We start from the raw sequence: 14,221 nt of genomic DNA on the forward strand, positions 1-14,221 counted from the left end.
TAATCAGGCCATTGATTAATCAGGGCAGCCTCTTGCATAGGACATCATGAAGCTTACTTGGGGCAGGAGACTGGTGCCAAACAGTTTCTTACTAGCGTCAGATGCATCGACTTTCATGGCCGCCAGACACACTGTGCTTAGAGCGAACCATTTTTAAATAGAGTCTGTTGCATGTGCTTGTGTTAAGAAAGCAACAATTTTTGCCACTGACAGCTGGCAAGAACTAAACAGTAAGACAAATAACTGTTTTGCTCACTGTGGTTTCAAGCATTCAGGCTTGGAGATGCCAGAAACAGCCGGGAGTGAAAACGAAACAATTTCACTACTTCAAGGAGGTACTACGAAGGAACTAAGAGGAAACAGAAGGAATTGAAAATCATCTTGAAATTTATAATGAAGATGAAGATATAGAGGATGCAAATGTCAAAAATCGTATGAAGGCAGTCCATTATCTATGCTAGGTTTTTATGCTGATTATGTTCATTTACAGTCAATCAAAAGAAGATGGCAGCATAATTCCTCTGTCAATAACTAACGGGAACTCATACACAGTTTTCTAGTACTGTGGTGGTATTGGTAGTGTTCTAATTTGTTCTGCATTTCATTTAAATACATAATTTGTTACTTAGTTAAATGGTAGTTGTCTTTATAATATCTTTTTAACTATTTCCATGCAATGAGCTAATTCAGACAACCACTTAATTAGGCCAAAATGTTCTAGTCCTGACGTGTCCCAATGAACTGGAAGCCACTTTATTTGTAATGCATTTTAAAATGAAACAAAAGACTGCAACTTTTAATGTTATAAATACAATGTAAACACAGTATAAACATTTTAGATAAGTACTTCAATGGATATTTACATCAGTAAATCAAACCAGAATGACAAATTGAATAATTTTAATAAAAACAAATAAAAAGTGATGTGTTGCTAGACGTTAATAAATGTTAAATTAATTGGTATTCTTTTTTGTGGAGAGAAATGAACAGTTGACATTTGGGTTTTAACCCGACCTAAGCCCGACCTGCTGAATTTCTCCAGAACCTTGTATGGTGATCTAGATTCCAGTATCTGCAGTCTCTGAACTTGGATTTCAATTTTACAATCATCCATCATAGAAAAGAGTTACCTTAGCCTGATCTTCAAAGAGTTCTCTCTGTTTAACAGGATCATTCAATTCTGTGTATGCATTGCAAATCTCCTTTTTCATGACAAATAGTTCAAATCGCTCTGTCAAACCCTTGAAGGATCGATGCCTGTAACAGATCAAAAAGCAATAATTTTATTGTCTTAATACAACAAAGAGTTCCAGTCTTTTTATAGTGCATGTGTTTTATACCCTCAATTTACAAGTTTTTGCCTCCCTTTCAAAACTAGAGCAGGCCAAACTGAGTGACTATGCAAGAAGGGAACTTGTGAGGGAGGCCACCAAGAGACTTATGACAACTCTGGAGGAGAATTTGTGGCTGGACTTAAGAAAAGGCTGTTCACTCACAATCCCCAGGCAATCTGAAAGAACTTGAGTAGTTTTGTAAAGAAGAATGGGGGAAAAATTGCAGCCTCCACATGTGCAAAGCTGATAGAGACTTAAGACTGCAATTGCTGCCAAAGGTACATCTACTAAAACTGACTTGAAGGGGATGAATACCTATGCAATCAATTATTTTGTGGTTTATATTTGTAATTAATTTAGATCACTTTGTAGACATCTGTTTTCACTTTGGCACGAAAGAGCTTTTTTTTGTTGATCAGTGTCAAAAAGGCCAAATTAAATCCACTGTGATTCAGTGCTGTAAAACAATAAAACATGAGAACTTCCAAGAGGGCTGAATACTTGATAAAGGGAAAATATATCATGTTTATTCTCAGAACATTGTCGAGTACACCACTGAACTAACAAATGCAGTAACCATCCAATATTGTGCTTCAACATATTGTCTCTGGCATGTCCCACATTTGGAAGAGCTTCTTTTTAAAATCCTCACTGTCAAAATATCTTAGGAACTTGTGCCCATGTTCAAAGTAAGGTTTTAGTTTCCTTCATGTGACATCAGCTGTTTAATCAAACACCTCATAAAAAGAATACAACTGAGAAGGAACAATGCTATAAGCATCAATCCTGTAACTAATTCCACATACATTATTTTTGTTTCATCATTTATGAATTCATAACAAAATTGTGGAATTCAATATATTTGAATAAATCAAGCCCCATTTCAACTTGTGTCATTTATTTTCCTTCTCTTCTCAAATACATTAAGAACCCCATGTTCACCGGTTCCCAAGGAGGCTCATTTGCAGCTGAATAAGCAAACCCAGACACAAACAAATTAACTGCCTGAAATGTTAACACGTAGCAGGTAATCTGCCTCGGGCTGGTACACCATCCCGGATATAAACACACCATTGTTCTTACTTTGCAGTACTTTATGTTCCTGGGGTTTATTTGAGCCCTATGCAAGAAATGTGACTAAATCAGAAGCATGACGGTGTACCAGCTTCATGAAATAAGAAGGGGAGTATAACTGGACAAGAGCCTTCCTCTTTCTGCTTTCCCCCACCCACCAATGCTCCCCAAAACTAATACCCAAACATTTTCTTTCCCCCACCCACCAATGCTCCCCAAAACTAATACACAAACATTTTCTTTCCCCCACCCACCAATGCTCCTCAAAACTAATACCCAAACTTTTTCTTTCCCCCACCCACAATGCTCCCCAAAACTAATACCCAAACATTTTCTTTCCCCCACCCACCAATGCTCCCCAAAACTAATACCCAAACATTTACTTTCCCCACTTTCTGATTACGTGAGCACTGCAAAAACGTAAGTGTATATTATTCCTGGTTTTATTAGTATTTTGACCTTACCATTTAGCCAATGGACTCATGATTTGCGGATGGTCACAGATGAACGTTGGGTTAATGCAAGTGACCTCCATGAAATCACCAACCAACTGGAAGAAAATGATAACAAGTTAAAATCTATTTTATTTTAGATATATTGTTCACTCCAGATTATCAGATATAGTTAGTAAGTTAAGTGGCCACCACTGTGGTGTACAAGTTAGCTTGTACAAATCTTTCCTTTTTGGGGTTGTGAAAGTTATGGGATAGATGCTTTGTAAAATCCAACCTGCTTTTGAGTTTAATGTGTTGAATTTAGTTATAGCTACAAAAATGCAAGAGGAATACATCATGTGAGAGAGCAAAAATTGATATCAGAAATATGGAGTATGATCATCACATGACCAATGATTTTTAAGCCAAATTGCTTCTTCATTTTTAAAACTAGGAGGCAAAATCTCTCAAATACTACAATAGAAGTTGCTTGTTATTGACAAGAAAACAAATTCTGATATAATTTGATTTAAAAAGGTGCTACAAACTTTTCTCATTTGTCATATTAATTGCAAGCTCAGATACAAAGCACAAGACTAGGCATTTTAAATAGTTTGTCATGGACTAGACGGGCTGAAGTACTTGTTTCTGTGCTGTACTTTTCTATCACTCTATGACATGTCAAAGAAGTAATGCAATTGCAAACTATTTTGCCACAACAATTTTGTTATAACCCCATTATCAGGTTCTTGACCGTGCACATTGACTTAAGAATTTCATAATGCACTTTTGCTATACCTTATCTAAAAGCCTGGCTGTAGATCTTGGAGGTGGACACTCAACGTCTTTTCGAACACACAAGTCGTCAAAGAATTTACGAGTCTCTGTTCACACAAAATGAAATTAGTCCATTTAAATGCAAATGAAAATTCTATTTTGTTAAAGGAAGTTATAGTCACAAATGAAAGCCTTTGCTAATTACATTGAAACAAATTAGATTCTGAGGTGATTTGATAATACAGACGTTGTGAGGATCTTTCTCCTACATGGAATCTCAAATTCATGGTGTCAAGGTCTCAGATTTCTGAATGATCCAGCAATCCATGTATTTTGCTCTCTTTTTGTACAATTTATTTTTAATACATTTCTTATTGTAACTGAGCAATTTTTTTAATGTATTGCACTGTACTGCTGTCAGAAAACAAGTTATCATGATCTATGTCTATGATAACAAAACCTGATTCTGATCATGTGATATTAGGAAGGAATTTTTTCTCTCAAAGGTACAAAATTCTTTGGAATACTTTAAAACTCTGGAGGTTGGGTCATTGAATGTACTCAAGGCAGATTCTTGGACTATTGTGGAGTCAATGCTTACAGACAGCAGGTAGAAGAGTAGATACAAGGCCAAGATCACAGCCATGACTTCATGAAAGAGAAAGGGAGATCAGAGGGTCTTTATGCCCTGGTCCTGCTTATGTTTTTAAGTGTGCATACTTGCACATTCGTTTGACATCATATGCAACAAATTAATCGTTAAAGAAACTGTCTGGTCAAAGTTCCATTCGCCACAGATCTAGGGTTAAATTTTTACTGGCAATGTCCAAGGTTCTATTGTTCATGTGGGCATTTGGCTTACAAATGATTACTTTTCAAATACAGTCATTTAGATATGGAAATCGTAGATTTAATTTTGTTAGTTTAAACAGAGAAATGTTAATATAACAATTGTTTATAGACACAGAAATAATAGGCCATGCTACTCTCAACTCTCCAACACTATTCAAATATACCACAGATAAACCCTTATACTTCCATTTCCTGGTCCATCCCTTTATCATTTAATTCCATTAGCACAATAATCTTTTGATTCTAGTCCTAAATTTACACATTGTAGACCATAAGGCATAGGAGCAGAATTAGGCTATTCAGCCCATCGAGTCTGTTTGCTGTTCCATCATAACTGATTATTATCCCTCTCAACCCCACTCTCCTGCCTTCGCCCCATAACCTTTGAAGCCTTTACTAATCAAGAACCTGCTAATCTCTGCTTTAAATATACCTAATGACTTGGCCTCCGTGGCACCTTCCTGTAGGCCCCACCAGCTTGAATGAGAGTTCTAAACTGAATCAAGTTCACCTGATTTCACATGTACTTTGATAGGATTTAGTTCCACTGACATTTGGTCTTGGGATAAGTGTGAACTTTTCTTCCCCCCACCCCCCCCCCCCCCCAGATATGCCAGGCAGTATGCAATAAATTGGAGAGGGGTGGGGGGAAAGCAATAACCCAGTGCAAAAATTCAGTAGTGAACATGATGCCTTTGCGCCAATATTCAGCTTCCAGTGACTTTGAATGATATCACTGAGGATCAGTACAAAGGAGGAGGCATAAAGGGGCAGATTTCTGGAAAACTCCAGCAGGAACTTTGCATGGAGAGGCCGAGATTCTCTGAATAAAGTTGGGTACATAATTGGGCATTTGCAAGTAGCTGAGGAATTGAAAAATGTTAGTAGGGGGCTGAGTGATCAATCACAAAGATTGGACTTTAATGAGCAGAATATAAAAATTCTTTTCACAACCTCCAGCCAATTAGATGTTTGATTAAAACCATTAGTACAAAAAAGAATGTCTCACTCTTACCTTCAGTACCAAATTGATCAGGAGATGGAAATTTTTCTCCCAGAATTTTCTCCAAATCCGCTGTCAAGCTCAGACGCTTGAATGGTGGTGTAAAATCAATTTCATAACTTTGGCCTTCCGGTCCTTCAGGCTGGTATGTAATCTTGTAGCTACCCGTTATGCTCTTAACCATACCTGTAAAAGAAAATCTTCATAATTGGCATTCCAAAAAAAATAGTAGTTTACAAACGGTTCAGCACCAAGTTAGCCTTGTTGGCAAGACCATAGATATCCTATTGAAGAGAGGAAGATGAAATAAAAACATATGACAGAGTTGCCAATAATTTTTGCAACATTTCCTGCTGGAAGAGTACAGTTATGGCCAACAACTGACAAAGAGGTATTCCAAAGCTTCATGAACCTTCTTCAGAATCAAAAAAATCTACTAACACTCTTTAATAAGATACATGAATATAATCACTTTGATAAAATGGCTGCACAAGCTAGGGCCAGTGAAATTAGTTCAGAGCATCCCCTTCAAGACAATAAGAGAGGGGAAACTAACTAAAATAATATCACAAAGAAAATAACACTGTTCTTAAACACAAGAAATTCTGCAGATGCTGGAAATACAGAACAACATCCAAAGCAAAATGCTGGAGGAACTAAGTAGGTCTAGCAGCATCCATAGAAATGAACAAACAGTTGACATTTCAGGCCAACAGCCTTCTTCAGGACTGGAAAGAAAAGGAGAATATGGTGTGGGGATGGGAAGGAGGATAGCTGGAAAGTGATAGCAGATGCCAGGTGGGTGGAGAAGAAGGAATCTGGAATCATTGTTCTTAAGGTTTTTAATATCGACAAAGAATCTACTACATACACTAGAAACCATTTATTCAAGACTAAGACTATTACTAACCTGAAAGAAGCTTCTCAGTGATTTCCATCAGGTCATTATAATCCGCATATGCCATGTAAAACTCGCAAGTGGTAAATTCTGGATTGTGAGTGAGATCAATACCTTCATTTCTAAACTGGCGGCCAATTTCATACACTCTGTCAATACCTCCCACCACCAGCATCTGTAAAGTAAAAATACTATTTTTTTATCCTTGGATCACAGAACAGGTGAGTGAAATTATTGTTTTCCACAAGTAAGGTAATTGCTCTTACTTCACAAATTCTAGTCACAGATTCTGTATACTTATATGAAAAGCAACATTTTACAACACTACATTCTTACACAATCCAGCTGTTTTTCTACAAGAAAGCTGAACAGAACACAATTTATTAGAGTATTTCTAATATTACTTATAAATTTTCAGAAGACGAATCTTTCTTTCCAAATGCATTTCTTCATTTTCAATTCAAACCTATCTAAATATTACATTTCCCTCAAACAGCAAAATGAATTACAAAATTAATTACAATTAAGAAAATATGATTCTCTAATTAAGATTTTTTTCCCATTTCATTCAACTTAGAGAATAAGTTGCTTTTGTATCTGAATAATATTCCATTATTGATACAAAATAATAAAATTCTTAAACTAAATACAGACTTCCAAATCATATATAACATTCGCTTTCCTATGTCTAAAGGCATTAATTATTAAGATATACATTGTTGTTCCTTTTCATGCCTTGAGGTACATCGGGCAGCATTTTTGCCATTTTCTTACCATTCGTCTGTTTTTAAAAAAAATGGGGCCCTGAGTTGCCAGTTTAACACAACCCAGCACGGATGGAGAGCAAGCTGGCTGCATATGAACCCGGGACCACTTGCCTCGAAGTCTCATGCTGATGCCACAGCCCCGGCTGGCTATGCATACATATTCAAAGTTGTTAACAAATTCTTGTACTAGCTAATTTGCTGCAACATTCTAATAGTTATCAGCAATAAGCAGGAAAATCTGTACAAAAGCTCATGTAGTGAAAGATATTAAAAATATTTAATATTTCAATTATGTGTTTGCATAAAGGTAGAAATAAAAGTCAAGTAACATGCAAGTTAGATTTATAAATTTAGACAATGATCAGTAACTATGAACATAAGTTTCATCAAAAAATATTTCTCACTTTTGCACAAATCATAATTTGCAAAGGAATAGCAGCCTTTGCTCAAATAGAACTAATTTCTCAGTCAGAGCATTCACCCTCACCTTGTGCATGTAATCTAGGGAGGGGAAACAAGTTCCTTTTTATGTAGGTTTCATGACTAACAATCCAAAAAATTCCAAGGGCCACCTAGACAGCACATCTTTAACTTAACCACTCACTAGTACCAGAACCTTCGAACATCCTGGATAATTCAACCTGGTTGAATTTTTACTTGAAATCATTTTCCTGCTTGTTACGTCCGTAGCCCCCTCCTTTGTGAGAATCGCAATATCACTGTTGGGTTGGGTCAAGGGGCCCAGGAAATGGGAAAAGAGACGTGCAGGCTGGCTCGTTTCCCCGGCGATGTAAAGCTACCGGACATGGCCATTGTCTCTTGGAGACCAATTTGTGGATTGAGCTACTATACTACATGAATGCCCTCAGGCAAAATGGGCTGGTTGAGGGAGAGAGTGCACACCCCCAACCTGATTGACATCTACGACCCTGCGAGTCAGGATAAAAGAGGGGCTGTAGGAACAGTCCCTCAGACGCACCAGAAGAAACGTTAAGTGACCACGTAACAGCAGGAAGTCATCTGAAGGAGGCCACGTGCATTCAATTCCGTGGCTGGAACCACGGAAAACAGCTTTTAGCTAACAGCAGGGGGAATCCGCTCCCCTGACTCAACGGATTGGCATCATAAAAGACCTGGGCAAGTTTAAACCGCATCGCTCTTAAATCCAACAACGTTGCAGCTTGAATGGACTAACAGTGACTGTTATATTTCCATCGGACAATACATTATCCCCTAGACAACGATAGAGCTATTTCTTATTGGTTATTATTATACCCGCGCTTTAGATTTAGTATTGACGACATCTCAATCACTGTTCAATATGCACTTGGTTTCAATGCTGCCCTGGTACATGTCCTGTGAACCACTATTTTACAGCACAAAATCCTCTCCTGGAATGGACCATTCAAATTACAATCCCTTCTCATCGATAATTCAGAATTACTAGAACTGTACAGGCCAGTCAAAAGGCAGCGTCATACATTTCCTGCTTTTGACTGTACATGGTGAACTACAGATATAGAATCATGATTTTCATGATAAAGTCAAAACACATTTATCATTCATGTGTGATCCAGCAAAATCAATCTTTGAGGGGCATATTTTACCCCATAGCAACAATCAGAGAAGTATAGGACCATCCAATCTCCTGTTCAATATTCCTCTAACAAACAGCATCACCTATGCTGATTATTTATTCAATTACTTTTAGTATGACTGTGTATGAATAATGACCGCTATATAGACCACATTGCAACTACAGTCACCAGCTAATATTACAAAAAAATCATATTTCTGCTTTCAACTTAAACAAAAAGATTTGTACTTTATGGTAAAGCTCTGGTGCGATTCGCATGTATAAATCCATGTCTAATTCGTTATGATGCGTAATGAAAGGCTTGGCAACAGCTCCACCTGGAATGACGTTCATCATGGGTGTCTCCACCTGCATAGAGGATTAAATGTACATAAATTAGAGCAATATTGCACTCACAAGCAAAATACATAGTACTAAAAATCACACAATAAATCCCATTATTGAAAAATCTGGACAGATATCCAATACAGGCAGTAGGATGTTATATTTTCATCCAAACATCCGGTAGACGCCAGCATGTTCAGATGCAGCGGCCTTTTGGGGGCCAAACAAAGGTGCTCTTATCTTTTTTGAAATGCCTTTTTAACGACTGCAAGACAATGCTGGACATTAAGATTTTCATGTACTACAGGTCTACCCCATCAGCCAGCTGCCCATTGGCAGAGGAGCTGGACATGGTGCAGACCATGTTAATGCCTACTGCAGAAAAGAGTCACAGTCAACATGCGGCATGCCATCTAACAGTGAGTGACTGTCTCGGATGTTTCCCTTGCGATTGCAAGACCCTGTTGGACATTGGTAATGTAATATGGTGCAAGTCTGTTTCCCTTGTTTGTTGGCGATACAGAAGGGTGGGGGAGCTGCACTGATGCGGTTGTGGCAAAGATTAGGCCTCAAGCCACAGGTTTGCCTGTTGCAGCAGTCCAGGAGAGGTGGCGGCGCAGAGCTGCATTTTTGCTGCTTTGGGGACCAGCCCCTCCCATCAGTGCTGCCCTCCAGTGTTCACTCGGTGGAAGGCAAGCTGGATTCTGTGTGTGCGTGCGCGTGCGTGTGTGTGTGTTCACTCGTTTGCGGACTGCTGAGAACTGTTTGTTCTCGCCAATAACACCTATGCCCCATCAACTTACAGGACGTATTACTCAGGGACTTGGGCTTGTATTTTTTTTGTGTGACTGTATATTTACTTGTTATCTTTATGTGCCTTGGTTGTATATGACTATTGGCATGATGTTTTGCACCTTGGCTTCAGAGGAATGTTGTTTCATTTGGCTGTATTTATGGGTATTCATGTATGGTTGAATGATAATTAAACTTGAACTTGAAATCCTAAAGGGTTTTGCGTCTTTTCTATGGAGAAGTTACCTGAAACTAACAATACAACTGTAAAAGAAACAGTGTCTTAACAAACCTTAAGGCTGTCATAGCCAGGAGGGGTTAGCAGGATAAGATCCCACTACCTATTAAATGCTCCCAATGGCATATGCCTCAAATAGCCTCTGTCAACCACAGCCCCCGACCTTCACGCGTGGCTTAGCGGAACCATTTCTACTGGCAGGAGAAGGGGCAAATGTGGGTTAGTGCCATCTTACAACCAGTTGCTCTGAGCAGATGGGGCTCATCAGCATGGCTGGCATCTCGTCAAAAAGGAAAATTCTGATTTCAAACCTCTGCTGCCTTGCAGCTATACCCACTCATAGGGGAGCTTTGGGTGTAAACCCCAAGGAAAAACAGAGAGCTGGAGTCCCAAAAGCAGTCCCAGGTTGAGCTGAACACTAACTGGCAACTCCTGTGATGCCACTGGTACCAAACTGTATCAGCTACCGAGTTCCTTCGGTTTCATCAGCAGCATAGAGAGGGGAAGCCTCATGGGCAACAGCTTGCCCTCCATATTGTACTGCTCCGGCCTGCATAATGGCTCCTATATCGACTTTGATGGCTAGAACACAATATCCATGGTCGACCCTGACCGATGGAGGCCAAAAAGATGATTACCTTCTGCACACCCCTATTGTTAAAACCTTGCAAGACTTTCAATGAACAATTTGGACACATCATCAAATCATAAACACAAAATTTTGCAGATGCTAGAAATCCTTGCAAGACTTTTGCAGATGCTAGAAATCCTTGCAAGACTTTCAATGAACAATTTGGACACATCATCAAATCATAAACACAAAATTTTGCAGATGCTAGAAATCCAGAGCAACACACACACACAAACTGCTGGAGGAACTCAGCAGGCCAAACAGCATCAATGGAGAGAAATAAACAGTTGACATTCAGACCAAGGTGGGGGTGGGTGATTTGATTCCATTTTAAAATTGTTTCCTCTGGTTTTACAACCAGTCATCCCACCAAAATATAACGTCACATTTCTCAGCATTAGAATTTCATCTGCCCACCCCAGCAGCAGGCTCCTTGCAGTTTATTACCATAAGGGAACAAAGGAAACAAGACTGGGTTCAAAATTTAGTCACTAACTTACAGAATGGAAAAGGAGACAGGAAATGCCTAATGCTTCTATTTCTTACATCCCTCTCAGTTCACCATCCCTCTAAATCTTGCGTCATCTGCAAATTTGGAAAATTGCTCTGTATTCTGAAGTCCAAGTTACTGATGTATATTAAAAGTAGTATAGATCCCTCAGAAGCTCCATTATACAGTTCCTTCAAGCCCAACAAATATTTTACTATTACTATTTCCTGTTACTCAGCCAGTTGTCTATCACTACGGTCCCTTTCAACCTAGATGGCAAGTTTATGATATGTGACACCTTTTGTTGGAATTCCAGAACTACCATATTGATCATATATCTACCATCAACCTATTTTATCATGTTAAACATAATTTGCATTTAACTGATCATGCAAGCTTTTCTAATTTGTGCACACTTTCACTATTATTTGAGAAATTGCTTTAGTTACTTGCACTGCTCTTTTGAAGGAACAGCTGCAGTTTTCCGGTCCTCAGGCACCGCCTCCAGATGTTTGGAAGATTGTACCCAGGACGTCTGCAACTTTCTTCTATACTTCCCTCACAACTTAGGGTCCACCTGATCCCATTTGGACTAGGTGACCTATCCACTTTAAGAGCAATAGACAGTTCAAGTACCAAGTTTTGATTAAGTTTTAGCCAATCCATAATCTCTAAATAAGTTTTCTTACAAAAGCATTAAGTTTTGATGACACGACACGAATTCATTAACTATCATAGTGTATCCAGATCACAATAAGTACAAAATAATTTGATACGTTTGTGAAAAGTACAAGAGAGACTTGCCTCAAGAAATCCAAGATCATCTAAAAACGTCCGTACGTAGGTGATGATTTTGGCCCTGGTGATGAATTTCAGCCTCACGTAATCGTTTAATATCAGGTCCAGGTACCTCTGACGATATCTCGTTTCCTGTCATAACAAAGAATAAATGCTCATTCCAAGAAAAATCTCCCCCAGAAATATTCAAGAAATATACACCTAGTGGCCACTGTATTAGGTACACCTGCTTGTTAATGCAATTATCTAATCAGCCAATCATGTGACAGTAACTCAATGCATAAAAGCATGCAAACATGGTCAAGAGGTTCAGTTGTTGTTTAGACTGAACATCAGAATGGGGAAGAAATGTGATCCAAGTGACTTTGACTGTGGAGCGATTGTTGATGCCAGACAGGGTGGTTTGAGTATCTCAGAAACTGCTGATCTCTTCAGATTTTCATGCACAACAGTCTCTAGAGTTTACAGAGAGTGGTGCAAGAAACAATAAAAACATCCAGTGAGCAGCAATTCTGTGGGCGAAAGTGCCTTGTTAATCAGAGGGACCGGAGAATTGTCAGACTGGTTCAAGCTGACAGAAAGGTTACAGAAACTCAAATAGTCATGCATTACAACATGTCGACCCTTGAAGTGGATGGGCTACAGCAGCAGAAGACCACACTGGGTTCCACTCCTGTATCTAATAAAGTGGCCACTGAGTGCATATCCAAATACACACACACACTCACACAATTTTCAGTTTGCTAGTACCTAGGAAACAAGACAACTAGCTCATGAAAATAGTATTCCTTTAGTGATTTCAAGAATTTGCCAATACAACACAAAAGTTTCAAACATACCTGGCCATAACTTGGTATCAACTGCATGCAATTTTTAAGCAACTTGGGATTGGTCTTTGTCTTTGCAATGCCTAGAGCAGGCACTTTTACAAGCAAGATCATATTTAAGCTGATATTTCACTTTGTCTTAAAAGGAGGATGAATCAGGTTTTAATCTCATTGCGATGAGACAGGATGTCCGAATTTCATCCTCAGATCATAATCTAAGCAACACACAAGCATGGAAAACAGGGGAAGGCCATCTGGTCCTTTGAGATAGTACCATCATTAAGCAATCGTGTGGTACTCTACCTCAAAATCAAATGCCAGCTCTCTCTACACACTTTTTTTAATCTGGAACCCCATCTACCTTTTTCCTAAATATATTCAGCAGTTTAGCCTCTACATCATTATAGGCAGAACTGCACAAGTTCAAATGATGAAATTCCTCATCTTAGTATTGAACATCTTTTTATTTAGATACAGCACAGTAACAGGCCCTTCTAGCCCAATGAGCATACACTGCTCGAATACACACAAGAGGCCAATTAACCTTCTAAGCAATACGTCTTTGCGAGGTGGGAAGAAACCCACCCAGTCACAGGGAGAATGCACAAACTCCTTACAGACAGCAGCAAGTCGCTGGTACTGTAAAGCGTTGCGGTGACCTTTCCCTCATCTTGAGGCAGTGCCCCTTATTCTAGTCAACACGCAAGGAAACATGCTCCCTTCACCCCAGTCTATCAAAGATACAGTTAAAGCATCATTTACAACTGAGACTCATTGGAATTTCTTCTTGCAGAGCAGAGGATCTCTATCCCAAAGAATTGTGAGGCTAAGATTCTGGAGATATTTAAAGAAAAGGTAGATAGGTTTTTTTTTAAAAATAATTAGGCAATGGTACACTCTGTGGAACTGGCACAGAAGAGCAATTGAGGCCGTATACCTAATGGCATGGCAGGCTCTAGGCCAGGTGGCCTACGGGTTCCAAATTTGTGTCCAAATATTGCAGATTTCAATTAAACCCCATCCAATAATTCTAATCCCTGGTGAATATAGGACTGATTGATGCAACCCAGGTATAGCTGGTGAGCACAGCTCCAGTTATGATCACATCAAGATCTTGCAAAATCCTCGTAAGATGTCCTTGCTTCTATACTCAACTATCTCGAGTGAAGTCCAACAGACTATTTACCTTTCTAAACGCTTGCAGCCCTTCTATTTGCTCAGAGTGACTGGCGTACAAGGACCTTCTGATATCAGCTGGTAACATCTCACAATATTAACTACAACAATCTTTCCATTATTCCCACCTCGGGGATACTATAGTTATACCAACACTCTAGTATGTACCCATTTACTCAACCCTATTAAAAGGCCAATTTAGTTGACTC

At 38.9% G+C, this 14,221-nt stretch overlaps 1 protein-coding gene across 2 annotated transcripts in view; it reads right to left on the bottom strand.

Annotated features, from left to right (window-relative positions):
- The window catches only part of kars1 (lysyl-tRNA synthetase 1), a 42,937-nt gene that overhangs the window by 7,116 nt on the left and 21,600 nt on the right, over positions 1-14,221 (bottom strand). For both annotated transcript variants that reach the window (XM_059993106.1, XM_059993104.1), the window contains 7 exons: positions 12,016-12,141; positions 8,965-9,084; positions 6,385-6,547; positions 5,487-5,660; positions 3,641-3,726; positions 2,873-2,958; positions 1,131-1,257 (listed from right to left, as the gene is read on the bottom strand). In XM_059993106.1, coding sequence (XP_059849089.1) covers positions 1,131-1,257; positions 2,873-2,958; positions 3,641-3,726; positions 5,487-5,660; positions 6,385-6,547; positions 8,965-9,084; positions 12,016-12,141 — 882 coding nt within the window. The remainder of the gene's footprint in view (positions 1-1,130; positions 1,258-2,872; positions 2,959-3,640; positions 3,727-5,486; positions 5,661-6,384; positions 6,548-8,964; positions 9,085-12,015; positions 12,142-14,221) is intronic.

This window comes from Hypanus sabinus, chromosome 17 (assembly GCF_030144855.1).
Source record: "Hypanus sabinus isolate sHypSab1 chromosome 17, sHypSab1.hap1, whole genome shotgun sequence".
Classification (NCBI taxonomy): Eukaryota; Metazoa; Chordata; class Chondrichthyes; order Myliobatiformes; family Dasyatidae; genus Hypanus; species Hypanus sabinus.